A 27559-nucleotide genomic window follows, 5' to 3' on the forward strand; every position below is an offset into this window, starting at 1 on the left:
GACCAGTTTGGTGCTCTCCAGCACCAGAGAGGGCCCTGCCCTTTGCACCCACCCCTTCTCTGGCCTATCAACCCCCGAAACCTTTCAAGGTCATATGCAACATGAAACCGCACCCTCTTTGGCCATAAAGTGACTCATTTTCTACCTGGGTTCACACCGAAAGCTCTATTATGGTGCCAGTCACACTTTACCACAATCAGACCTTAAGTGTAGAAACTTCCATCTCTTACTGCCTACCACAGAGCCTGATGTCCATTCATTCATCAAGCCCCTACAGAGTACCTACTATGTGCGAGGCAGAAGGGACACAGTGATAAAGGACACTCCTGCCTTCAAGGAGGTCCCACCAGGCTGGATGGGGGACAGACACCCAAGGACCTGGCTCTGACGTGGCATGCTGAGAGTGGGAAAGCCGAGGGAGCAGGGGACGTGGAGCACATTCTGTGATGAGAGTCCCCAGGAGGAGGCATTCGAGCTTGGTAGGATTCCACCAGGCAAGAAAGCGTGGGGGTGGCAGGAGCACTCCAAACAGAAGCCCCAGCATGTGCCAAGGCCAAGAGGTGCACAGCTCATGACCAGGGACACTGGCTGGAGCCCAAAGTGATGGGGAAAGAGGAGCCTGGGGTAGAGGATGAGGCAGTGGTCAGCTGATCTTAGGCAGTTAGTGAACGAGTGATTGAGTGAATGAATGACACCCTTGATCATGAAGCCACTAATCTGGTGCTGGTCCCTAGACCTAGTCCCTGGTCCCTAACAAGGACTCAACTTGGTTTCAGGGATATGTGTAGGGCTAGGATAGATCTCAGAATGAACCAGATGGTTTAGACATGGGACAAGCCCTCATCCCAGGAGCCATGTGAGAAGAGGCTACGAGTGGCACGACTGGCAAGTAGACACTCAGACCTGGGTTTTAGTCCTGGCTCTGCAACCTCCCAGCTGTGTGAGCTTGGGCAGGTGACTTGAGTTCTCTGAACCTGCTTCATCTTTTGATCCTATGAAGATGGCTATGGGGACTGACTAAGGAAGCTTGTCTGACAGTGCCTGGTGCAGGGTAGAGGAGGTGTGTGGAATCTTAAACTTTTGTTCAAGCTCAAGTTCCAAGCTGATGTGACCATTAGTTCAGAGCTTGGCAGCGGTACCATAAGGTGGAATTGGAAACTTTGGATCTTTGAACATTCCAGGCAGAGCTGGCTTCAAGGGCGTGTGATGGGGTCCTATGCTCAGAAGGCCCCATGCTTGGGGCTTCAAGTTCTGCAGTGGCCACCCTGAAGTTCTTAATCATTTCTCTTTGAATTTGTTTTCACGAGTAACATCTGATGGAACAATGGAACACTCCCCAGGGGCGTGGAGCCTCAGCCCTCATGTGTTACTGCCTCCTGCTGCCTCCCTGGGATGGTTTCTCAGCTGCTCGCTCCCCAAACGCCGGCACCCCAGAACCCATGACCTCGTCTACCCTCTGTCTGGGAGGAAATGGGTTGAGTCAGCCAGGAAGACTCACATCCCACCGTGAGTCACCCTCCACCCTCTGCAGGGGCCTCGGGGTAAGTGCAGAAAGGGTGAGTGCAGTGCACACCTGATGGTGTCTCAGGGCAGAGTGAGAAGACAGTGTCTGGCACTAGGTGGGTGACTCAGCACGGGCATCTTACCCACCCCTCATCTAGGTACCAATTGTATCATGGCACAGAGGTTAGAGGAGGTTGGAGGTTGAAATTGGGGGGTCGCCTGTCTGCCATGGGTGGGTTGGTGGGCTGTGAGAAGGAGAGGTAGACTTCCCCGACTCCACCCAGGGCCTTGCATTTTTCCCTTGCATCAGGCCCTACAAATCATGCATCCTACCCTTGTTAGAATCTATGTTTCCATTTTCCCATCCTCAGCTCAGAGTCCACGGTCCTCGTGTGATGTGGCCAAATGGCTCTGAACATCTGGTGAGCATGGTGAGATGAGGGAGGAGAGGCAATCAGATCATTCGGTGCTGGGGTAGACAGCTGATGAGGGGCGTCTAAGGGACAGAGAGCCAGCGCCTCCCAAGCTTTAATGTAAATGGCAATCGACTGGGATGTTGTGAAAGTGCAGATTCTGATTCCGGAGGTCTGGGCAGGGCCTGAGATTCTGCATTTCCAACATGCTCTTGCTTCATGGACCACAGTTTGAGTAGTGAATTTCTACAAGGCTTAACCTAGGAGCAGCGTGGCCTCCAGACTCATGCGTGGTGAGCCCCTGTAGGAGCTCTTATGACAGGCAGAGAGAACGACTGCTTGGAACTGAGCCAGGATCCCACACTATGACGACCTACCCGGGACTCTGTGTCCCTGGACTCCAGCTGATAATGTGGGAATGCTTAGTCAATGTGGTCATCAGAAAAGTAACTAAAAACTCGCCCATAAATAACCTCACTCAATCCTCACAACCTGGCCAGGCAAGTATAAAAAGGCTGTTGTATAGATGAAGGAATGGAGGCACAGAGGATGGGGGGATGTACTCCAGGTTGCAACTGTCAAGTGGCAGAGGTAGGATCTGAACTCAGATCTAACTAAAGCCCTTCCCACTCTGCCAGCATCACTAAATTTAAGTTTCGAGGCTGGCACAGCTGTGACTGGAAGCTGCTCCCCCTGCTCGTCATGTGCCCCCTGGTCCTGCAGGAGCCTGGAGTGTGAGGTGTTGGGCCTGTGCCCTGTGTCCCCTGGCCAGCCTCCTCTGCACCCCTAGCCAGCAGTCACCTCTGCCTTCAGCCGCTCGATATTGATCTCCCCATCCTCAATCTGCTGCCATAGCTGCTTGGCCACTGTCTTCTCGCCTCCACGATCTGCAGCAGGTGCAGGTACTCCTGCATCAGCGCTTCATGCTCCCTGGCCAGGGTCTGGTAGCTGTGGACAGTCAGATGTGGTAAGACACTGTCTTCTTGTCCCCCAGAGATCCAAGCAAAAGTGGGGCTCCCCCACTGACTGCTATTAGAAGATCCTGACTCCCAGACATGGTGCACAGGGCCTTGACCTGGCTGCTGTGTTGTTACCGACTGCTCTGGCCCCTTCTCCAACTCCTCTCTCACACTCTGACCTCTGGTCCCTCTAACTGATCCTGTTCTCTCTCCTCCCCCTCCAATCCACCCCCAGGCCTTTGTACAGGCTCACTCTCTTGTTAAGAGTAATGCATCTGGTAACTTTAAGTTAAAGTCAACTCTCAAATGGAAAAACAAAGCCCAGAGGACAGCACATCTGTTTACAACACGGTTCACTGAGTATTTTGAGCCCACTGTTGAGACCTACTACTCAGAGAAAGAGATTCCTTTCAAAATATGACTGCTCACTGGCAAGTGCTGTGATTCCCATGTAGAGACTGATGCTGGTGTGTGCCCCCCTCCACACACACACAGAAGTTAGGAAATGTCTTATGACTTGCATAATAGAGGTCTCTGAGGAGAGCAGGGCCAGAATCACATGCAGCTCTGAAATGGCTTGAGGGAGCAAAGAAAGGAGCCTGGCCTGGGTTTTTATTGTGGTTTGGGGTTTTAAACAAATATCTTCAATGAAATTTGTCAAAGATGGTAACGCATATTTTATTCAGAACCACTGTGATACGCAGAGACCCCTGTGATGTGATTCACAGCGGGGGAGAAATGAAGTTTGGCTCGACTCTAAATGCAGCATGGGCAAGTGGGTTTTCACAGCCAGGCAGCATGGTGGCGGTCAGGGGATGGAAAATTACTAAGAGAAAGTCAAGTGTTGGGGTTTCTGGCTAACCTGACCTAATAGGATTCTTACCAGAGACAGGCCAGAGTGATCAGACACCACCTGAGGGATGGTGGAGGAGGAGGAGGAGCCTGAGCAGATCTCAAGTGTGATCAGACATTCGTGTGTGGGTTCTGGTTAAACTGACTTTGCAAGGTTGTTGCTAAAACTGGATTTTACAAGGAAGTGCACAGACAGGCATACAAGAAGGTTCAGGGGCCTGACTAAAGTTTGGTCAAAGCGAAAAATCTTTGCCAGGGCTGAGACCAGGGCAAGACTTCTGCACACAGACAGGGATTGTGTGGTTGGATCCAAAGCCAATGTCAGAGAACAGAGCCTCCGGACTTGTTCCTCAGCTTGTCCAGGTGTGGACACGAGAGGAAGAGGGAGAGGAGAGGCGTAAGTTGTCAGCATACATCAAAAAGTGCAGAGTCTGACCGCTCATTACAAGGACAAACATGTGTACAAAAATATGCATTCACAATGGCTTGTTTTTATAGAAAGAAACACCAACAGGAAGCTCAAGAATGATCAGAACTGTGCACTGGGGGTGGCTGGAGGGGACCCAGAAGTGTTGGCAGTGACTCTTCTGAGGTTAGACTTTTCTATCTTACAGATTTATCTAATATAAATAGAGAAATTTACACATACCATGTTTTCCCATTTCATAGCTTTTCTTTAATTTAAACTTCTGTACATAGGAAACCATTCTAAGATTTAATTCCTTTAGCACACTAACGGTTACAAAAGAGTAAGCATACGAAATGACATTTTCATATCTCTCGCTAAGTAAAAGGACAAGCTGCATCCTAGTTTGTCCTCCACTGCGTCTCACACAGGCAGGATTTTCAAGAGTCAGTGGCACATTATAATGCAAGAGAGGTTTGGGATTAGCTCCTTAAACATAGTGGGATTAGTTTGATTAATTTTCTTCACATCAATTAAAATAGAAATTCTATTGTTTTAGCTTTTTAAATCTCAATGTTCTCTAGGGACAAGCACATGCAAACACTGATGTAAAAATGAAAATGCACCTGAAAACTTCAACACATTCATTTCACATCTTGAGATTCTTTTGCCTAAAAACAAAAACTCTATTTAGTTCTACAATTTTCTTGCCTTACTGACATTATATCTCTCCATCAATTCACATTTTTAATCCCAAGAAACTCAAAATGTTATTTCTCATACAGGAAATAAAATTACAAAGAGCTAAGGGAAACCAGAAATATAGGGCTGCACTGCTCAATCGATACAGGAATCCAAAGCAAAGAAACACAAATATTGGGATCAGCACAGATAAGCTGCCTGCTTCCCACAGGACAGAAGAAAAGCAACATGCAGAAAGTTAAACACATTCTAAACTCTCCTGGTAGAGACAGAAGCCCTGGAGTGGGTCAGTCCCTGGTGCAGAAGGGTGGCGATACCTGAGCAGCCACAGGAATGGACTCTGGGAGCTCATACACCCTCCCCTGCCTGGGAAGGAAAAGAAGGGCTCCCTCTCTCAGCTTCCACTCTCACAAGTGAGGAGACTCTCGACAGGATGCAGTTTAATGTTGTAACTCAAATGAACCCTAAATTCATAAACTCTAATCCAGACACAGAACTCCTGACATTCACAGACTTTCTCAATGTGAACAAATTACACTCTGCAGGGCCCCTACACTGTGGGTGCAAAACTCCACCCTACGTGTAGACACAGGCTCAAGGGAAGCAAAGGGACAACCTCAGGAAGGGCAAAAACTCCCTCCCCCTGTGCAGGTGCCTTCCCAGCTTTCCAGGGCTCTGTAGCTTCTCTCAGCAGAAAGGCTCCTTCTGCAGTGAGTATGAGCAGGGAGGACACCCAGGAAGAAGGTGTGGGCCTCAAGTACTTCTCTGTGCAGGCTCAAGGGGGGCTTATCTTAGAGACCCTGACCCCAGGCCTCTGCTCCCAGTCACGTTGCTTTGGACCACAGTGACCTTGTAAATGGCAAACCCAGTGTTTGAAGAATCCAGCAAATTCACACAAACCTACACTTTAATGGAAAGGAGAGAAGAAAGTTGTAAAGCATTTTTCTAGTTCAACAAGAAAAGCCACATGTATTTATTACTTTCAGAAAATAATGTTAATTAACTATTTCTGTGGAAAGACATTGTTTTATAAACAATTAATCATATTACAATTTGCTGTGCAATTGTAAGCCCTGGAATTCCATTTGAAAATACTGCATCACAAGGAAAAGAACAGAACTAACAATATGACTACACACGCTCAGGGGAGGCAGAAAGGGAAACAAGAATTTTTAACACATACAGTGTAATACTAGAATCTTTTTTTTTCTGAAATTTACCTATTTCTTGCGTCTTTGGAAATATTTTATACTGCTTTTCAAGCCCACTGATTACATAAACTTTAACTTTTGAAAACCTGAGGCTCCACTAAGTGAGTAAATCTTTTCAAGGTGACAAACCCAGGGAGGGGCAGTGCAAACAGGCCAGAACACCCAAGAAAGTTGGCACAGAGGAACCTCCACTCCAAGGCCTTCCCATAGGATGTCTGTGCCAGGAGGGAGCCTGGGAGGGGCACAGGGAGTTCATACGACAGATTCCAGGTGGCCATTCTCTGCTCTCCTCTCGTGGAAAAGAGCCACAGACAAACTATAAATCTCACAGTCAACTCAGCCAAAACCAAACTCCCACAGCTCCCCATCAAGCAGGACCTCTCCAAGTCTCCCCAGCTAAGTTTCTTGACTCAGGCCATAAACTCAGCACCGACTTCAAGTCCTCCCTCCCCAGCCCCACCCCTCACCACTTCCCATCTGTACACAGTCCTACTGTCTCGATCTCCAAACACACCCAGAATTCAACCTCCTCTCCCCACCCTGACCTACATCTCCAAGGCCTCTTGCCTGGCTTATTGCAACAGCACCCTAACTGGTCTCCTTGCCTCTGCCCCGGCCCCTCTGTGGTATGTTCTCAACAGAGCAGCCAGATCAAGTCTGCTAAACCTATGTCCAGCCATGTTACTCCTGCTCTCAAAACCTTCCAAAGGGTCACCATCTCATTCAGAATAAATCAATGCCCGAGTCCTCGTTATGACCAACAAGGGCCGACGATTGGGCCAAAATCACAACTCTGCTTTCAGCTCCTGCTGCCGTCACCGGCTGTGCCCTGGCCACACTGGCCTCCTTACTGCTCCCAGAGCAGGCCACTTGCTCTTCCTCCTGCACTGCTTTTGGGGCTTGTTCAAAATCTGCCTCTGCGGTGAGACCTTTCCTGGCCCTCCTGGCTACAACTCCACCCCCCTCCAGGCTGGCACACATCACTCTCCCACATGAGCCACACCATTGGTGTCACATCTAGAACGTCACCCAGGGCATGCTTTTTGTGTTTTGCTCACTTCTCTGGCACCAGGGTCTAGGACAATGCATGAACCAAACCTTGCGCTCAATAAGAAATGTAGCTTAATGAATGGATAACTATAAAAACTACCAGGAACTGCCTAACCCTTGGGCAAGGGAGGCCGAATCTGTAAGAACACCAGGGGCCAGGAGAGGCTGATCCATTAATCAGCCCTAAAAGGACGCACAGCATCATGTTAGAAAGAAAACTCCCCACCCCATCCTACAAATACCGTACACGTTCTTATCAGCATCAACAGAGGCCTTCAAACACAAACACCTTTTCTACTTTGAAGCAGCCTTCCGTGTCTCATTACCACTCATCGCATGTCTTTTCCTGACTTTACCATGATGACTTTCATATCTAAGGTAATATGACTGATATTAAACTGTGTTTTCTACCTTAACCAAGTCTCTCCTGGGAATGGTCGTAGGTATGTAAGCGGTAATAACCTGAGAACAGATGGAGAAGTAAATAATTCTATTCCTTCCCCCACCGTGTGCCCCCAGCAAACAGTGCATCACTGTCTGATTCTTTATCTTTTTTAAACAAACGTCACCAGAAATACATCTGCTGAACATGCTCCTTTGGAAGTCAGCCACCTCACGTTTAAGTGGCCAGAAGCCACAAACCATTGAAATATTGCCTACTAGTCTACTGTACCGTTCCCAAACTGAGATTTCAGTAAATTTACGTTGCAGCTGCCAGGAAAAGAAAAAGGAATTAAAAACAATGCCATCCTGCCGCCTGGTCAGCCTGCTTCGAGGTTCAGCCTGAGGCAGGCGGCACTCTGTGCTCAGGCCCTCCGGGCCGGTCCAGCAGGTGAGTCAGCACCGGGCACTGTGTGGCCTTGGTCTGTGCCACCATCTCTGCTCTGGGTGCCTCGGGCCACTACGGCCTCCCCGTGGCCACCAGCACCCACCTTATGGCCTCCACCACCCTCTCAGTCCCACCCCATGACCACCGTGCTCTCCATTGATTTGGGCTGAGGCCTACAATGTCGGGAAACAGGGTATTCTGGAAACGCTCTTCCTTAGGTCACTATCTTCTGGCATTTGCTGTGACTTTTCTGCTCTTTTGATGGCAGTGAGCCTGCCTTGATCTCTGTGATCAGGAATGTGGCTGAGCAAAAGCCGCTTGTACCTCCGGGATGGACGCACCTCCCAGATGCTCTTGCTAGACGGGTCCTGGCAGTGCAGGGAAAGGTGGCTCTGCACTGGAGGTGAGTCCTGGAGAGGCATCTGACAGTGGACTCTGCATTTGACAGCATCCTGTGTGGTGGAGGGCGTGGCCCACTCCTCACCCGGGGGTTTATCCTGGGGACTCGGGGAAGGGGCTCTCTCTTCACTTCTTCCTTGGGCTCCGACAGCATGGTGAGGAGTTTGCCTGTCCCCTGGCTTGGCTCCCTTCATGAGGGCTTCTGGTATTCAGCCAGTTCAGTGAGTCCTTTCCTGCGGACTCCGCACTGGAGGTCCCAAAACAGTGCACTGAACACATTTTACTTTGAAAATCTCCTGGCAGATCCTTTTGTTTTGCATTGCAGGTTCTTGTTGTATTTTGAAAGAGCTGAATGCCACTTGTCTGTAGAATTATTGAAGGTTTACAGTGGTTTGTTCTAAGTCGGAAGTTGTTACAATCTATCCAAAGAACTAGTAATGTGAGCTTGTTTCAGAGGTCAGCCACCCTGCTTTCTTGACAGTTCCTTCAGAGCCTGTGTCCCATAAGTTTTGTTACTGTTTTTGAGAATGAGGCAAAGCACTGCAGTGAAGGTTGCTCTTGGCATGTGCCATTGTTTAACGTGGTCTGGGGGCAAAGGAGGTGGTGGTCCTTTGGTAACTAGTCACAAAGCATTGAGAAAGGTTAGAAGGTTATGTTGCTTGGAACTCCCTGAGGACCTAGTATCCACCTGATCTGGTCCACAGCGGACTCAGGGGGGCTAGATGACCTCAGGTGGAGCAGAAAGCCCTTGAGAGAGACCCCCCAAACCCCCATGTGCAGAGTTTGGTCTAAATAGAGAATTTACCTTAATGAGGAGAAGAGATGATGAAGTGTCTTGGTCAGTACCTTGCAGGGGCTTGTTGCTTTGTACAGAGAACAGCTTTCCTCCTGGTAAGGGGAGGACAGGAGGAACACGCAACCACAACCCTTGGGGCTGACCTTCTCCTGGCGGCAGTCCTGCATACCTCAGCTACTTGAGCAGAGCTGGGGCCAGACGCCCCGCTGAGTGCCTGGGAGGCTCTGCTGTCCGACACCTGGCCTGGCTTTGAAATAGGGGGACCAACCCTCGCCGTTTTAGCACTGCGTCCCATGGACAGCAGGAGGGTTGGGTAGCCATGAGCTTCTAGGAACTATTTCCGAGGCTTCCTGAAGCCTTTCCTGTTGTCTTGATGCCATCCTGTGCTATCTGCCCGAGTGTCTGTGTCCCTACAGGGCACTTACCACAGCCTGGGAGGAGGTATTCACCTTTCTTCCTCCTCTGCCTTAGATGGTCAGTTTCTTAAGGTAGACAGTGGGTCTTTCATCTTTCTATTCCAGTAATAACTTGCAAGCAGAAGGTGCTTCTTAAATCTTTACTAAAGGTTTAAATGGGTAAATAGGCTACAGGTGTCGGTGTTCCTAAAAACACTTGTTTTGTTTCTATACTTGATTATTTTAGGGGTAGACATTTAATCTTTTCTTTCTAGTTACTTTTTCATTTATCCTTGCAGGCTCCACATAAAGGGCTCAATGTCTGGTTCAGTGGTTAAAAGCTGTTCACAGGGATGACTGGACCCCACTAAGCATTCTTTCGTCTGTAGTGAACGTTTCACCAAAAAAAGCTCTTGGAAAGGCTGGATGGTCAGTATTACATGCTCAAGCCATGGCCGTGCCCTCCATCTTCCACCTGATTGAGAAGGGGGTGCTGAAGTCCGTGGCTGCCCCAGGAGAAAGGACACCAGGAAGGCCACCGGGGACCTAAGGAACATGCGAGTGAAGCAGATGGGAAAGGAGCTGCAGGTTCATCGTTGTCCTTGAGGGAAAACCTGAGGGCCTAGCAGGGCTCCCGCAAGTTGAAGCGAGCCACTGTGCAGGGTGAACCTGCACCCAGGGCTACCCAGGAAGCCGCCACTCAGGAGCAGGTGCAGAGTCTCTGGAAGGAACTCCAGGATACAGTGTGGCCTCCACAGCATCAGGCAGCCAGGGAGATGCAAACACGTCTGCTATGGATGCTGGCAATGAGACCCGCCTCTTCCCTGCCAGGGTCTCTTAGGTAAGAGTGGCATTTCCATGGATGACTTTATCCTTCAGGATCTGGGGTGTGCAGATTTATTGGCTGGCAACTTTCTTACACTTTCTTCTCAGAGCACACTCGAGAAAGCTCATCTGTCCCCCACGAGGCTGTTGACCGAAAGAGGTTGAAGAGAGATGTGGAGCCCAGCTGCAGAGGGACCAGCCTTGTGCCTGACTAGGGCTTGGCCCAGAACCCTCAAGTTCATCATTCACAATGATGCCTCAGAAAGCCTCCCAGAGCCCCTCCACCCTCCAACAGATGTCACCTTAAAGCCAGACACAGAAGCTGTGCAGAGCAAGCACAGCAACACCGGCCCCACGTCTCTCAGAAAGGTCATCCTGTCAGCACTGGGGGCCCAAGAACTCCTCAACTCGCTGCACTCCTACTGCTTCTGCTCCCAGGGGAACAGGAGCACGGGTGCCACCTGTGGGAGCAGGTGGAGAAGAATGGCGAGCTGAAGAGGGGCAGCCGCCGACAGCCAGGTGCACACGCTGCAGGAGGAGCTGGACGAGCTGAAGGGAGGGGGCTCCCTGCCTTAGCAGCCTGGTGCCCCCCGCCGAGGTCAGTGCCCGTGCTCGGGGCTCCCCCACTGCCTGCTCACCATGAGGGGTTTCCTGCTCCGCAGCAGACGGCCCCTGAGCACTTCTTTGTGCAGCATGCCTGCTGCTGTCTTGGGAGAAGGCTCTGCTGGTAGCTGCCCCTTGCAGACAGGGAGCCCAGGCTGCAGAGCTCACCCTGCCAGTTCTAGGGTGTTCAAGAGGCAGCGGTAGTTGTCAAGGTTTAGCCGCTGGGAAAGGAGGCATTGCAGGTCTGCTGGGAAAGCCAGACCTACACAATGAACTGTGCCTGGATCCTTGTTTTTCCACTTGAACAGGAGAAAATCAGCTTCTGTTGCATCCCTCACACAAATGTAAATTCCAATGAGTTAGGATCTAAATGTGAAATAAAATCGACATAGTAACTATTGGAAAAGTTATAGGAGACTCTTAAAGTCATGGGGAGGTTCTTTCCATTTGTGTTTTAATGAATATCCATGAACTGAAGTCATTTTGAACATTTTAATAATTTCTTTAAAATTTTAAACATCTTTTTGAGTAGAGTACATTCTCTTTTGTAAATATTAAAGCACTAAAGAAATATATAAGGTAAGAAGTGGTAAAAACTCCTATTTCTCACCTACCTCCCAGCTTTTATTCCTTGTTGGTAGTAAAATTTGGTGTGTAATCTCCTCAACTCTTCCCTGTGCTTTACATGCATATTTCTCCACCTGTACGAATAGGTTGGATATATTTTTGGTGTGTTTATTGGCTATGATTCCGATTTTCCCGCTCTCTTACAGTTTAGTAGTTGTAAACATTGGTTTCTCAATATTCCTTATGTATTGAGGGTACCATCTTTTGCCTGTTATACATCCATGGAAAACATTTCCCTACCACATAGTTCATTTAATCTGGATCAGTGCTCGTCTTCCCAGATGTCAGTAACACTTCAGGAGGGAAACGGCTCTATGTGACTGGCTGTTCAGGATCTCCGGGACCCCCCAGGGCAACAACCATTAGGACAAGACAAAACAAGAAACAAAACCCATCCTGCGTGTTTCCAGATGCATTCTGGTGGAAGGACAGCTCCAGATGAGGACCGCTGATGTCTTGGTCAGAGTTATCCACTATGTTCTCCTATCACGTTAAAGCAGTTTCGGTAGTTTCTTGTACCTGATGGTAGAGTTTGGTGCCTTTGTCTGTTCCTCTTGGTCAGACTGCGCAAGGTTTCTCACTGGTACAAGTTTTTCCAGAGAGCCAGCCCTTAACTCCATTGCTTAGGTCTGCATTGTTTTTCCTGCCTCGTGAATCCTCACTTCATTCTGCTGTTGTTGGTTTTATTGTGGTGTTATTCTGGCTCCTGGAGGGAAGTGCTCAGCTTCTTCATGTAGAGTTGATATTCCCTGATACCTGCAGTGGAGGCTGTGTCTCTTCTGTCCCTTAGTCTCCACGCCATGGATTTGGCTCATGCTGCTCTCAGTGCTGCTCATTTCTAAAGAGTTTGTCCTGTCTGTCTGGATCCCCTCTGTAACCTGAGAGATTTAGAAGGGTGTAGACAGATTTTCAAGTGGATAGGTTGGGGGAGGGGAGCCAATATTTTGTGATTATTTTTTATTTTTATTGCTTTAAGGTCCCGTAATATGGTTACTTATAGATTTCTGCTTTTTGGACTCTTTAGAGATTTCACTGTGGCTTAGCACACAGTCCATTGTGGTGACTGTTTCATTGTGGTTTGAGAAGAATGTTTCCTCTCCACTAGTTTCTTATGTTGTTGTCCCTCAGGCTGAGGCTAGATCTAGCTTTTTTGTGTTTGTCAACAGATCTGTTTCCTAACTTATTGTATCACTTAAGGGGAAGAGGAAAGTGACTGAATTGACTTAGTATAAGGAAATAGGAGGCTATCAGATAATGGACTATCTCATACACAAGATTTTTTGCCCAAACCTCAAGGTAAACACTAAACAAATAATCAAAGCAAAACCACATATGATAAACAAAGAGAAAACTAGAAGAATGATAAGACAGAACAACCAAACTGAATTGGCAGTCCAAAACAAATGGGACAAGAAACAAAGGAAATGCAAAAGAACCAGAAAATAAGTGACAAAACAGCAACATTAAGCCCTCATATATCAATAATTACCCTAAATGTAAATGGATTGAACTCTCCAATCAAAAGATACAGAGTGGCAGGATGGATTAAAAAGCAAGACCCAACAATATGCTGCCTTCAGGAAACACATCTTAGCACTAAAGACAAGCACAGGCTCAGAGTGAAAGGATGGAAGACAATACTCCAAGCTAATGGCAAACAAAAGAAAGCAGGTGTTGCCATACTCATATCAGACAAAGTAGACTTCAAGATAAAACAGGTTAAGAAAGACAAAGAAGGGAAATATATAATGATAAAAGGGACACTACATCAAGAAGACATATCACTTATAAATATATATGCACCCAACATAGGAGCACCAATGTACATAAAGCAACTATTAACAAACCTAAAAGGAGAAATCAACAACAACACAATAATAGTAGGGGATCTTAACACCCCACTTACAGCAATGGATAGATCATCCAGACAAAAAGTTAATAAAGAAATATTAGACTTAAATGAAAAACTGGACGAGATGGACCTAGTAGATATATACAGAGCACTCCATCCAAAAACAGCTGACTACACGTTCTTCTCAAGCGCGCATGGAACATTCTCTAGGATAGACCATATGTTGGGAAACAAAGCAAGCCTCAATAAATTTAAGAAGATTGAAATCATAACAAGCATCTTTTCAGACCATAAGGCTATGAAACTGGAAATGAACCATGAAAAAAAAACTGGGAAAGTGACAAAAATGTGGAGATTAAACAACATGCTACTGAACAACCAATGGATCATTGATGAAATTAAAGGAGAAATCAAAAACTATCTGGAAACAAACGAAAATGATAACATGCCATATCAAACCATATGGGATGCAGCAAAAGCAGTCCTGGGAGGGAAACTCATAGCGATACAAGCTGCTATTTTTTTTTTAAGTAAACACTATTTTCCTTTATCCCTGTCTTCTCCTCTGGTACTTTAATAATGCTTATCTATTTCTTTTCATGGTATCCCATAATTCACACTGTCTTTCCCCATTCCTATGCAGTACCGTTTTTCTTTTTGTTTCTTTGACTGGATGATTTCAAACGACACATCTTCTAGTTCACTAATTATTTCTTGTACATGGTTGAATCTGATTTAAAACCTCTCTATTAAATTCTTCAGTTCAGTCGTTGTGTTCTTCAATTCTAGGATTTCTGTTTGTTTTTCCTTAATGATTTCTGTTTCTATAGTGAATTTCTCACTTGTTCATGCACTGTTTCCTTATTTCATTTAGTAGTCTATCTATGTTTCCTTAGAGTTTTATGAGTTTCTCAAAGAGGGTTGTTCTGAAGCCTTTGTGTCATAGTTCCTATATCTCCATTGCTTGGTCGGTCATTGGAGTTTTATTCTTTTTCTTTGGTGGTGTCATGAGTCTTTGATTATTCATGATCCTTGTGGCCTTCCACTGGTGTCTGCAAATTTGAGGAAGTAGGCACCTCTTCCACCCTTTACAGACTGGCTTTAGCAAACCAAAGCCTTCATAGTCATCCCATCTAGGGGTCCTGGGTAGGCCATCTGGTGGTGTCCAGGGGCAAGCTTGCTGCTGGAGTCCTTGGACAGCCTGGTACTGGGGTGAGTGGAAAGCTTGGGTCTATGGTATTGTGTCTGGCCCTGGGCACAGCTGGGACCCTGAGATCATGAGTAGCCCCACTGGAGCCTGTTTTGGCAGGTCCTCTTTGAGAGCCTGCAGCCACAGGAGTCATCCAGGGCCATGAGAGTTCGCCAGTGCTGGGATGAGCTGAGGGCCTTGGTTCATGGGAGACTGCCAGGAGCCTGGCACCACGAGAGACAGCTTGTGCTGTGGTAGGCCAGAAGTCTGGATTCCTGGGAGCCTGCTGGGATCCTGGGGCCACAGGAGCTGTCTGAGGCTGCAGAAGCCAGCAGGCACTGGATCAAGATGGAAGCCTGGGTTCATGGGAACCTGCCGGTGCCTGGTGCCATGGGAGCTGCCTGGGGCCGCCTGAGTCAGCAAGCACCTGGGTAAACTGGGGGCCTGGTTTTGTGGGAGCCTGCAAGGAGCCTCGTTCCATAAGAGCTGTCTACAGCTGCTGGAACTGGCAGGTGGTGTGGTGATCCATGGGCCTGAGTTCCCAGCAGCCCCCTGGGAGCCTGGTGTCATGGAATCTACCTGGGTTGCTGGAGCCAGCAAGTGCTGGAGTGACCTGGGGTCTTGGGTTTGTGGGAGCCCACTGGGGTCTTGGGTTTGCCCTGTTACAGAAGCTGCCTGTGGCTGTGAATGCTGCCTGTGGCTGCCTGGCATATGCAGGACCTTGGGTGAGCCAGGGTCTGGATTCACCAGAGCCCACCAGGAGCCTGGTGCCAAGGACACCACTTGTGGTCACAAGAGCCACCTTGGGCTGTTGAAGATGGCAGCTCCTAGGCTGAGATGGGGCCCTGGCTTCCCAGGAGCCTGGTGGGAGCCTGGTGTCAAGGATGCTGCTTGAGGCCACCAGAGCTGGCATGCTCCAGGGTGAGCCAGGGGCCTGGATTTGCAGAAGCCTGCAGGGAGCCAGCTAGGTTCACAGGAGTCAGCCTGGCACTGGGGCAAGCTGGCTAAGGTCAGGCAGAGTGGAGAAGTCCCTTCTCGTTGGGAGGTGTTTGATTACTGATTCAATCTGCTTATTTGTTACTGGTCTGTTCAAGATTTCTATTTCTTCATGATTCAGCTTTTGTAGGTTGTTTCTAGGAATTTATCTATTTTGTCTAGGTTATGCAATTTATGAGTGTACACTAGTTCAGAATAGTCTCTTCTGATCTCTTTCTTTCTGAAGCATCCGTTGCAATGCCTCCTCTTTCATTTCTGATTTAGTTTGAGTCATCTTTCTTTGTTTTCCTAGATATTTTATCTAAGGGTTTCTCAATTTTATTTTTTCCAAAACTCAACTTTTACTTTTATTAATCTTCCATACTATCTTTCATATTTTTCCCACTCTTGTCTTGGTGACTTCCATCCTTCTGCTAACTTTGGGTTTCATCTTTTCTTTTTTAATGCTGTGTGTTGTAAATCAGGTTGTTTCTTTGACATCTTTCTTCTCTTGTAATGTACAAGTTTATCACTATAAACTTTCCTCTTAATACTACATTTGCTGCAGCTTATAAGTTTTGGTGTGTTTATTGTTTCTTTTTGTGTGTGTGTGATGAAGATTGGCCCTGTGCTAACATCTGCCAATCCTCTTTTATTTTATTTTATTTTTTTTGCTGAGGAAGACTGGCCCTGGGCTAACATCCGTGCCCATCTTCCTCCACTTTATATGGGACTCCGCCACAGCATAGCTTGCCAAGCGGTGCATCGCTGTGGACCCGGCATCTGAGCTGGCGAGCCACGGGCCGCCACAGTGGAGTGCACGCACTTAACCGCTTGTGCCACCAGGCCGGCCCCTATTGTTTCTTTTTGTATGTTTTGAGCTGTTTTCTAATTTCCCCTTTTGATTTCTTCTTTGATCTACCTATTTTGTGTGTGAAGAAGATCAGCTCTGAGCTAACATCCATGCCAATCCTCCTCTTTTTGCTGAGGGAGACTGGCCCTGAGCTATCATCCTTGCCCATCTTCCTCCACTTTATGTGGGATGCCACTACGGCATGGCCTGACAAGCATGGGTTGGTGCAGGCTCAGGATCCGAACCCAGGCCGCCAGCAGTGGAACACACGCACTTAACCGCTACAGCACTTGTTGGCCCCCTGATCTACTTTTAAGTTTAAGAGTTTTTGCTGAACTTCCATGTATTATGAATATTCCAGTTTTCCTTCTGTTATTGACTTCTGGTTTCATGCCATTGTGTTTAGAAAAGTTACTTGGTATTATTTCAGTCTTCTTAATCTTGTTAAGACTTGTTTTGTGACCTAACACGTGATCTGTTCTGGAAAATAATCTGTGTGCCCTTGAGAAGAGTGTGCATTTTGTTGCTGTCCAGTAAAATGTTCTGTGTGTGTCTGATAGGTCCATTTAGTATTTAATGTTTTCCTGTCTGCTATTTCCTGATTTTCTGTATGGATGATAGAATGGATATTCTATCCATTGTTAAAAGTGGTCTTTGAAGTCTCCTACTGTATGCATCTTATATAAGTGAGAAGGCTCTTATATTGAGTATATATAAAGATCTCTTAGAACTCAATTATAAAAGACAAATCAATGAAACGGGGTAAGCAACTGGAATAGACATGTCTCCAGGAAATACATAGATGGCCAATAAGCACAAGATAGTTGCTCAGTATTATTAATTATTAGGAAAATGCAAATTCAAAGCACAATGTGATACTATTTCATGCTCAAAATGAAGGCTATATTCAACATAATGGGAAATAACAAGTGTTGGTAAAGATGTGGAGAAAGGGAAACCCACATTCATTACTGGTGGGGAAGTAAAATGATGCAGTCACTGCAGAAAACAACTTGGCATTTTCTAAAATCTTAAACCTAGAATTACCATTGACCTGGAGAGGCCCATGGTAGATATGTCCAAAAGAGCAAACTTGCCCACAGACATTCAAAGCAACATTGTTCACAATGGTCCAAAAGTGAAACAAACTCAAATTTCTATCCAGTTATGACTGCATAAACCAAATGTGGCCTATTCATAATATAGGATATTATAAGCCATAAAAAATAATTAAGTACTGCTACATGCTCGGCCATGGGTGAACCTTGAAACATGTGTGCTCACTGAAGCCATCCACAACGGCAACAGATAACATGGTGCCATTTGAATGAACTGTCCAGAATAGGGAAATCCATAGGGGGAGAAAACAGATGAGCTGTTTCCATGGGCTTGGGTTAGCAGAAAATAGAGTGTGAATGTGTATGGGTTTGTTTGGGGGTGTTGAAAATATTCTGGAATTAGATAATGGTGATAGCCACACGACATAATCATTGTGCTAAAAGCCACTGAAATGTATACTTTGAAATGCTTAAAATGATGTGTTCTACGTTAAGCAGATTTTCCACATAAAAATTTTGAATTTTTTAAGTTAATGAGGGTATTGGTTAATTTTAAGTTGGCTGGTATATTTAATAAGTGTAATTAATGGAGTTATTAGGGGTAGGGCAGGTTGTAGCCAAGAGAGTAAACATCCGACAAGGGCTATAGTAACAAATCCTATGATTATACAAGCAACAGTCTAAAATCCAGTCCATTTCCATTGTCCCCAACTTGGAGAGACCAGCCATGAAAATAGGTCAGTGATCTCGGGGGCCTTTGGTATCTATTCAAAGATTTGGGTAATATTATTCAATATTTTAACCTCTTGGGCCATTTGGTGGAGGTAGGTTTGAACTTCTCTGTTGATATACACTCAGCAAGTGGTTCTAGGATAGGCACCAACCCCTCCTTCCTTGGCCGGTTTAGACAGTCTAGGGCCAGACCATTTTCTAAAACCATTTAGGTAAGAGACTCATGACAGTGTTGTTCAGGTGTTAGGATATGTTCTTATGGAGTTGTTGTCCATGTTCTGTTAAGGTTGTTGATACTTAGTTGCCTCAGTTTCCTGATTTTGTGTGGGTAGGGCCACAGCACCTGTGCCAAGTCCAGTCAGTCAATCCTAGTAGAACTGAACACCCAGTGCTATAGGACTGACACTGTTTCTATGGGTTGTTGGTAGCCTGTCAGGGCAGGAAACTCAGGGAACCTGCGACCTGAGAGAAGCAGGCTGAGAGAGAAACAATAGTGCATTGCACAATACAGCCTGGAGAAATCTGCTCAGAGGGCTGGGGAAGAGAGACGCTCACTAGGTGAGAGCCTTGTGATATCAGCCCACAGTGAAACCCAAAAGTGGATGCTCCTGGTGTAAAATATTCATTAGGTGTCTTGAGGTAAAACCAATAATTTGCACCCACTCACTGGTTATCTGTGCTATATGATTTCAGGGGGTATGGTTAAAGTGTTTGTGGGCCAAGAGCTGTTTGGGCCTGGGCACAAAATCACCAAGGTGGCCTCAAAGGCTACCCCAAAATGACCCCTCAAGGAGCAGTTGGGGCAGAAAGTGGGTGGAGCATTTTGAAGAAATCCTGGGGCAAAGATGTTGTTGTTCGATGGAGTTTGCTACAACTTAGTCTCTCCGCAGGGTAAGCCCTTCAGCTGGGGTACAGTAGGTGATTGGAGGCCAAGTGACAGACCCTGTGACTCCTAATTCCCAGTGCACGGTTAGGCCCCTCAGCCCATTGGACATAAATGGTGGTGGTGTTTGTGAATCATCTTGATGGCAGTGTGGAAAGTATAGGGGACGTGTGGTGGGAGATGTCATGATAGTGTCAGAAGGAGCTGTGTGTGAGATTACAATGCTGAAGGGGAAGGACTGGAGGCGGGTGCAGTGGGTGTGTGACCAACAATGGTCAATGAAGGGACAGCTGGGGTGTAACTGGGGAAATCAGGGACCAGCAGAAGTAATGTGCTTAAAACAAGACACCAGGGCAGGCCCAGTGGCTTAGTGGTTAAGTGCGCGCGCTCCACTACTGGCGGCCCAGGTTCAGATCCCGGGCGCGCACCCATGCACCGCTTCTCCAGCCATGCTGAGACTACATCCCACATACAGAAGCTAGAAGGATGTGCAACTATGACATACAACTATCTACTGGGGCTTTGGGGAAGAAAAAAAGGAGGAGGATTGGCAATAGATATTAGCTCAGAGCTGATCTTCCTCAGCAAAAAAAAAGAGGAGGATCAGCACGGATGTTAGCTCAGGGCTGATCTCCCTCACAAAGAAAATAAATAAATAAAATAAAATAATAAAACAAGACACCAGGCCCAAATGGAGCCACTTAGCCTAAGTCTCACGTCAACAAGCCGAGATTTAATTAGACTTTTTGCCCTCCCAGGAAGAGAATCATATACCAGTCAATTGGGAATCGCCTGATGAGCAGCAGGTAGGTCACCTTCCTGATAGAGCCCTGCCATCCCCTAAAGGAAAGTAACATTGCAGTAACCAACCCTCTTTTTTGTGTAGTGTAACTTCCTTGTTCCTGCTCCCTTCTGCCTATAAAAGTCTTTCATTTTATACAGCTCCTTGGAGCTCCTTTCTCTCTGCTAGACTGGAGGCTGCCTGATTCATGAACTGTTGAATAAAGCCAATAAGATGTTTAAAATTTACTCAGTTTTATTTTGTTTTGTACCAGTTTGGTGGCAGCAGTGGGATCCAAAGGAGACATCTGATGGCTTAGGGGATGAGAAACACAGGCATTGGTACCCGCAAAACCTTTGAGTTCTCCATCCTTTTCACTGTTTTTGAGAGCCGTGGGTAAGTTCCTCTCAGCAAGTGCTGTAGAGAAACACAGCAGGGGGCTGTGAGGGAGAGTTGGGCGTCACTGGGTAGGAGGGTCTGAAAGTCCTCACTAGGGTGACATTTGCTGGGACCAGAATGACAAGAGGGAGCCAGCCCTTCAGGGGTCTGGGAGCAGTGTGTCAAGGAGAAGGCACCACTGGTCCTGAGTCTCACAGGCAGAAGTGAATTTGGCCAGAGGAGGTCAGAAATGTGGCCAGTGCAGCTGGAGGGAGGCTGGGAGGAGAGAACAGGAGCTGGGGTGGAAGGTAGGGCCAGGGCCTGGTAGGCTGTGTCAGTTACCTTTCCCTCTCTGACTTCATTGCCCCTAACCTTGCATTTCAAAACTACAAATGTTGACTATCTCACAATTTGTGTGGATCAGCAATCAGGCACGTTTTAGCTGGGTGCCTCTGCCTCAATGAGTTGAACAGGTTGAGGCTGTGGCCTCAACTGAAGCTCAACTGGGGGAGGACTAGCCCCCAAGTTCAGTCTCAGCCTTCAGGGTTCAGTTTGGACAGAGAGCCTGAGTTCCTTTCTGTCTGTTGGCCTGGGCACTCCTGTGCTTCTCTCCTCTATAGGCCTCCACATTGGGCAGCCCCAAAACACTGGTATTTGATTCCTCAGTTACAGGGATTCGACAGAGTGAGAGAGAGAGATGGAACATGAGAGAGGGAGTAAGAGGAAGTGAGAGACTTGTGTAGTTAAAATTTAGACAAGATATCCCATCACTTTGGCTCTTATTATGTTCATAAGCCAGTTACTAACCACTTAGTGGTTCCACGGGGATGGCTATGCCATGGGTGGGGCTTACTGGGTACCATTGTGGAGTCTTCCCACCTCATAGGCCAAGATGAGGCACTTGGGTCTCATTCTCCATAAAACAGGAAACAGTTGAATGGTTTTATGCCACAGAAGGCAGTATCTAAATTTCCATTAGTTTCAAACCCCTCATGATGCTGACCTGAAAATGACGCCAAGTTGGTAGTGACTGTTCCAATATCACATTGCTAGAACCCAGGCCTGTTTTGAGTGGTGTTCTGTGCTACATGTCACCCCTTCTTGTTATTCTTCCATCTCTAAGTTTGTGCTTTAGGTACATGTGACACCAGCCCACAGGGGTAATAGATATTATCTCATATACACCGGGTGAGGTCTCTAGGAAGTAGATTCTAGCCTGATCCCTATGGTGCAGGTTTCGAGACTAGGGAGGACCTGAGAGGCACAGAGACTTTCCCAGGATGCAGAACTGGTAAGAAAAAGGAAGTCTGCATTCATCTCTGTCTCCTCAAAGCTAGGACCTGAGTTAGGTTTCCAGGGAGCTGTTGCTAGGGCTGTGTAGGCCCCTTGTGTACAGTTCAGGAAGTGACATGAGAGAGGAGGGTGAGCAGCCCGGGCTCAGGGGGCAGCTCTGGAGAAATCTGATTGAGGTAAGGGTCCCAGGTAAAGGAATCTTGAAAAATGACCCCATCTCCTTGGTCCTAGGCCTCAACAGATCTTAGAACTCTGGTAACCAGGCACCCACAGCCCCCCATCCAGCTCACTTGACTGGAGACAGTCAAGAAGCAAAAATGTTTAGTTGTTGTATCCCAACTTTTGGAGCATCTGGGCTCAAAAAAGCCCAGAAAGAGAATCTTTTTGATTGTTGCCGACATTGGCTGATCCCTCATCCCTGACGCCTCTGGGTGTCTGACAGGAGGCAGTGAAGGGTAACATGGGGGAGCCCAGGAAATGCTAGTGCAGGCCAGGACACAACGGTGATCCCACCTGATCGACCCAACACTCCAGACCCCTCATGGTGTGTGTGTGTGTTTGTGTGTCTGTGTGGAGTGGGGAAGGCAGGGTATGTGGGGCAGGCCATTCCTGGGCAGGAGCTGGTTGTTAGGTGTCAGAAACCTGGTGGGTCTGTCACGTTCATACCCCAGATCATGGCTGGCCGCATGAGAAGGTGAGCTCCTCTACTCGTATGTTATTGAGCCCTAGAGGTTTCATCTCCTTCCCTCCCTGACCAAAGTTCTTTGCCAGGATGCCCTCTGTGCCTGAAATGAGGAGCAGACTTTCTCTTGGGGGTTGGCCCCAGTGGCAGTGTGCAGGCAGCACCTGATTCCTTCTGGCCCAGCTCCCGGGCAGTCTTTGCAGAACTCCACTCAGGAGGTCATCGAGTAGCTGCCCAATGGTTTCAACTCCATCAACTCACTAGACAAGGCAGAGGTACATGAGGCCACCCACACCATCCAGTGCTGCTCTGAGATGACAGCAGGAGCAGAGGGTCTCCACACTCAGGACCTTGAGATGATGGGGTTGGACCAGAACTAGGGTGGGACCAGTCAGGGGCTGTCTCTTTTTCAAGCTAAAGGGGACGTACATGCAGGTAACCTTGTCTGGTTCAGAACTGAGCTCCAGTGACCCTCTTTCCCTTGTCTGTTGTGAGTTTAGGAGGCCACTGAGGCAGAGCCAGAGGGTAAGGGGGACTGCAGGCTGGCTATTCCTGGAAGGGAAGTGGGATCTTTCCTGTGTTTAGAAGGACACGTGGAAAGTTAGCTATATGGAAGAACCTTTCTCTTTATCCTGCTCCAGCGCCAGCTGCAGAGCTCCAGCCAGCAGCAGAAGCAGAGCAGTGGGCAGTGGTGGAGGTAGAGCTGGGTCCAGCTCCATTGACACCAACCCCTCTAGTTCTGGAGCCAGAATCCCCTCCACCAGCAGTGTTGGAGCTGGAACAAGGGTCGACATCGGCTTCAGCAAGAGTGGGAGCTGCTGAGCTGGAATCACCTGGACCATCATTTCTAACGGGAAGTCCATCTCCACCTGTGGCTAAGAAGCTTGAGAAGAAACCCAACCTCACGGCCTTCCCTCCTAAGCTGGTGGTGGAGCAGTTGACCGTGATGGATGCGGTGAGCAGCTGGGCTCTCAGGGCGGGTTGGGGTAGGCCTTCCCTCTGCCATCGTTGCCCCAGACCTCATCCAGTCTCCTATGATCTGGGCCCGAATCCTGGCTCCACCCCTTACCAACCATATGACTTGGGCAACTTTCTGAACCCTTAAGCCTTTGCTTTCCACCTGCAGAGTGTAGAGGTGGACACTAACAGGACCTGCTGCACAGAGTGGCTGTGCCGACTCCATGAGGTAGAAGAGATGGAAAGCTGGGTGGGGCCTGGCACATCACTCGTGGAGGGGAACTCACTGTGTGCAGCCAGGTCCCTGGTGGCCCAACAGTCTGCTCAGGAGGCTCAACAGCCTCAGGACTTATTAGACACCTGATGTGTACTCCACTACAAGGGAGACAGACAAGGCCTGTGATTGTAGCTGCCACGGGGGGATGTGCATCAGAATGTGGAGTGGGACCAGAGCGGGGATCAGGGTGTTGGAAGATGCCCCCTTGGGATGAGCCGAGTTGAGCCACCATCTGGAGCTTGGAGTTAGCCAGGACGGGCTGGATGCAAATGTCCCTCTCCCTTCCCTGCCAGTACTGGGTCCTGGGTCATCCTGTGTTGGGTGTCCTCGGTGGACAGAGAAGAAAAGCCAGGGACTCTCACAAGGCTCAGGCCACATCCTGAGCTTCCTGAGCTCCAGCTCTAAACTGTGACCTCTGTGTGGGACTTTTGGGAATGTGGACACAGAGCCGGGGTGTGGCAATGCTGGGTGACACTCCCCCTGTTCCCCAGGAGCTCTTCCGGAAGGTGGTGCCCTCTGAGTGCCTGGGCTCCACCTGGGGCAAGAGGAAAAAGCCCAGCAAAGAGCACCTGGCACCCACCGTCCGGGCCACGATCGACCACTTCAGAAGGGTGGCCAGCCTCGTCGTCACCACCTGCTTCGGGGACCCGAGCATGATGGCCCAGGACAGGGTGAGGGTGGTGGAGCGCTGGATCCAGGTGGCCCAGGTGTGCTGTGGGATGCCCAGTGGAGCCCTTCTCTGGAGACTTGGGAACTGCCTTCACCTTTATCAGGTCCCAGGATTGAAGTGTGTGAACTAAGCCCCTGCAAATCCCTAGGTCCTTCCTGCAGGGGCCCGCTGACTTTGACTCCAGGTCCCAGTGAGAGGATGCTCACTTCCTACCTGGCTCCCTCCCTGGGGTGAGCTAAAATCCTCCTCCTTGTGAGTGTTACTCTTTGGGTCCTAAACGTGCCCTTCTGAGGATCCCTGAGCATCTGTCTCATCCAGGAGAGGAGATTTAAATAGAAGGGGACTGAAGCTAGAGCAAGCAGGGTTCCAGCGCCCCACCTCACAGCTCATTCTCTTCTCTTACCCAGGAGTGCAAGATCTTGAAGAACTTCTCCTCGCCCCACACTGTCATCTATGTTCTGAAGAAAACCATCATATGCCACCTGAAGAACACATGAGGGAAGTTTCCCGGTGGGTAGGCCTTTCTCCATAGGAGGACCAGGGTGAATGGGGGATCTCCCGTATGTCTGCCATTGGCCCCTCAGTCAGCTGGGAACTCCTGGGAGGCAGCAACTGCTTGGAACAGGGCCTGGGCCTCTGCGGTGGGTCTCTAAGTCTCCTGGTGTCCTTAGTGCACCAATTCTGCTTCAGGACTCGGTTTCCCTAAATGCCAGGTACTGGGTTGAGCCACATTGGAGATTTTCAAGTGTTTATAGCAACAGAACTCTATGCCCAGTTGAAACTGAAAGTGGTCAAAAGATAGCTGCTCTGTATAACAGGGGAATGGAGACCCTAGTGACCAACAGGAGAGCCCCTTCCCAGTCCCACGAGACCTTAGCGCTCAGAGGAGCCCAGTGACAGCGCAAGACCTTGGAGGGTGGAGTGGAATGGTACCAGTTGACTCGAGTCAGATGTCCAGTGTCGGAGGCGAGTGGTGCTGGAGAGAAATGCGGTGAGGGGACTATGGCCTCACTGACACTGTCCTCGACCCTGACAGGAGGGCCCCTCCACGTTTGCCCCCCGGAGAGCAACCCCCAGAGAGTGCAGGAGAAGCAGCAGCAGCAGCAGCAGCAGGTGAGTGTGCCTGTGGGGGAGGGGCTCTGCCCTGCCAGCTGGAGGCCTCAAATCAAGAGAGGAGGGCCCTTCCTCCTGGTGCCACAGTGTCTGAATCCCCCAGTAGAACTGACCAGAAGGAGGGCCTGGAAGAGCTGGTGCAGGATGGGTGTGTTGTGGGGTGGGCCAGGGACCTCATACCCTGTGATTTGCCAGAAGCTGGCCCTGGGAGTTGAGGAGGAGGAGTGTGGTGTTCTTGGGGTGTAAAGCAAGGAGAAATTGAGGGGAGTCTGCTAAGGGTCCTAGGCTGCTCCCTGTGGGAACCCTGGGGTGGGCCAGGAGGCTGTGGTTGTGGACTTTTCAGGGGAGGGTCTGCAGGGGGTCGACTTGAGAGCAAGGGCTCATCCCACCCGCACCCCAATGTCACAGGGTGTCATCCCCTATCTTGGCACTATCCTTGGTGACCTGCTTATGCTGCATCTGGCGATGGGTGATTATCTCTAGGTGGGTGAACCTGAGGACCAGACAGGAAGGACCAGGATCCTGAGCCTTGGGATGCGAGAGCCCCCGAAATGAGCTCCAAGCTCTCAGCACTTGACACATCTCTCCTGTGAGCCTCGCAGCTTCCCCTGGGATCTGGGGCAGCAGGCCTATCTTAGGGATTAGTGAACAGAGGCTCCACCTGAGACACCCATTCTGGTTCCCCAGGCTGGGGAAGCTCAGAGCTGCCTGATGGCACAGCCACGTGAGGTTTTATCTGAGCTGGACTCAGCCTCTAACTCCCATGCTGCCCATGGAGGGAGAGAGGGGTCAGCCCCCCCCAAGTCAGGCAACACATAAGTTGCTGAGCAGTCCCCTCTGTCGGAGGCCTCAGCCTCCAAATCTGTCATCAGAAAGGGTTGTGCTGCCAGGCCCCTCAACCTCCCCGCCATGTCCTCCTTCTCTGGAGCCCAGAGCCCGGCCTACGTCCAAGTCCTGTTTTCTCTGCATGCTCCGCCCCCTCTGGGGACCTGGCAGTAGTGCAACGTGAGAAGGGGTGGGCATAAGGGGCTAGTCAGGCTGTGGCATTCTGTCTGATGGACTCTGGCTGTCTGCCTTCCAGGGGAATGAGATCAACCTTAAGAAAAGGACTGAGGTGAGCAGCTGCGGCACGCCCTGTAGGGGAGAGGAAGGAGGTGGAAATCAGAGACACTCTGGGCAGAACAGTCCCTGGCTCCACCCCCTGTATCTTACATTGAGTGGAAGACTTCGATAACAGAGAAGTGGGAGACCCATCCAATTGACGGCTGGGTTGAGGGGAGGATGGCATCAAGGAAAACTTCCTGGAGGAGGGGCTGATTATTCCCATTCTGAGAACTGGTAGAGCCTGGATGGAACTGGAGGGAAGGAGGGTTGCCAGGACTGGTCCCCTGCACCACTCCTCACCCCCAACAGGGCCCCTGAAGCATCCCCCACCCAGGCCCTGTCTGCATCATCCCCTTCCCTCTGGCCCCAGGAATACCGAGTCATGAGGGAGATGCTGCTGCTCCCGGTGGCTGCAAAGAATTACAACCAGAGCCGGAGGAGTGATTTGGGTCCTGATTCCAGGACATGGAGCTGCTCAACGAGAATGATAGTTGAGGCTGTGCAGGAGTTGAGTGAGGGCAGGGGTGGACTCTCCATGTTGGCCAGTCCAGAGAGCCTGTCTCCGTGGCCCCCTGCTCAGCCCCAGGCCTTATTGCATGGCGACCCTGGGACACCCAGACTCCAGCTGCTGGGCAGGCAGTGGGGGGAAACTCTGAGGTGTGGCTCCTGGTAGGCTCAGAGGTGCCTCTCTGTACTGTAGCTACAGCCTGTCCTGCCTGCTGGAGCCCCAGACCTAGTTGGCCAGCAGAATATTCAAGGCCAAGAAGAACCGGCCATCATCAAGTTCAGGGGTGAGAGAGTGCCTGGGCCAGGGTGACTGACTCCTAGGGGTTCAGTAAAGCTTTGAGCTAAGTGTGTCCTTGGGGAGTCCAATAGCTGGCACTGGGATCCCAGCTCCACTATTGAGCAGTCCTGTGACTGGGGTGACTCTCTTCAGCTTCCTGAGACTCCGTTTCCTCCTCTGTGAAATAGGTGATACTAAATGATGGCTCCCGTGGCAGGGACAAATGGGGTACTGGTGGCTGACAGCACTGAGCACAGGGTCTGCAGCACCCAGTTCAGTGGGGACAGGGTGGGGGGCCATGATTCTGAGGGAGGCCCCCCAAGATAACCCGACTCTTCTACTCAGCCCTCAGGCCCCAATACCGAGCCCCGTACCAGTGGCAAATCACAGCCCCATTCTCAGCAGCGG

The 27559-nt window shown here is 49.2% G+C and overlaps 1 protein-coding gene across 1 annotated transcript; it reads left to right on the plus strand.

Annotated features, from left to right (window-relative positions):
* Nucleotides 1-23113: 23113 nt before the first annotated feature.
* On the plus strand, nucleotides 23114-24432 carry LOC131414205 (ral-GDS-related protein-like). Its single transcript, XM_058555441.1, has 3 exons — nucleotides 23114-23201; nucleotides 23972-24187; nucleotides 24299-24432. Exons 1-3 carry the CDS (start codon nucleotides 23193-23195, stop codon nucleotides 24320-24322), a joined length of 249 nt encoding a protein of 82 aa, XP_058411424.1. The 5' UTR covers nucleotides 23114-23192; the 3' UTR covers nucleotides 24323-24432.
* Nucleotides 24433-27559: the final 3127 nt, after the last annotated feature.

This window comes from Diceros bicornis, chromosome 14, assembly GCF_020826845.1.
Source record: "Diceros bicornis minor isolate mBicDic1 chromosome 14, mDicBic1.mat.cur, whole genome shotgun sequence".
In the NCBI taxonomy this organism is placed as follows: Eukaryota; Metazoa; Chordata; class Mammalia; order Perissodactyla; family Rhinocerotidae; genus Diceros; species Diceros bicornis.

Excerpts from the sequence above, each read along its gene's own strand:
- LOC131414205 (XM_058555441.1), top strand. Across the intron at positions 24,188-24,298 it reads GCTGGATCCAGGTGGCCCAG|GTCCTTCCTGCAGGGGCCCG; the intron begins GTGTGCTGTGGG and ends GCAAATCCCTAG.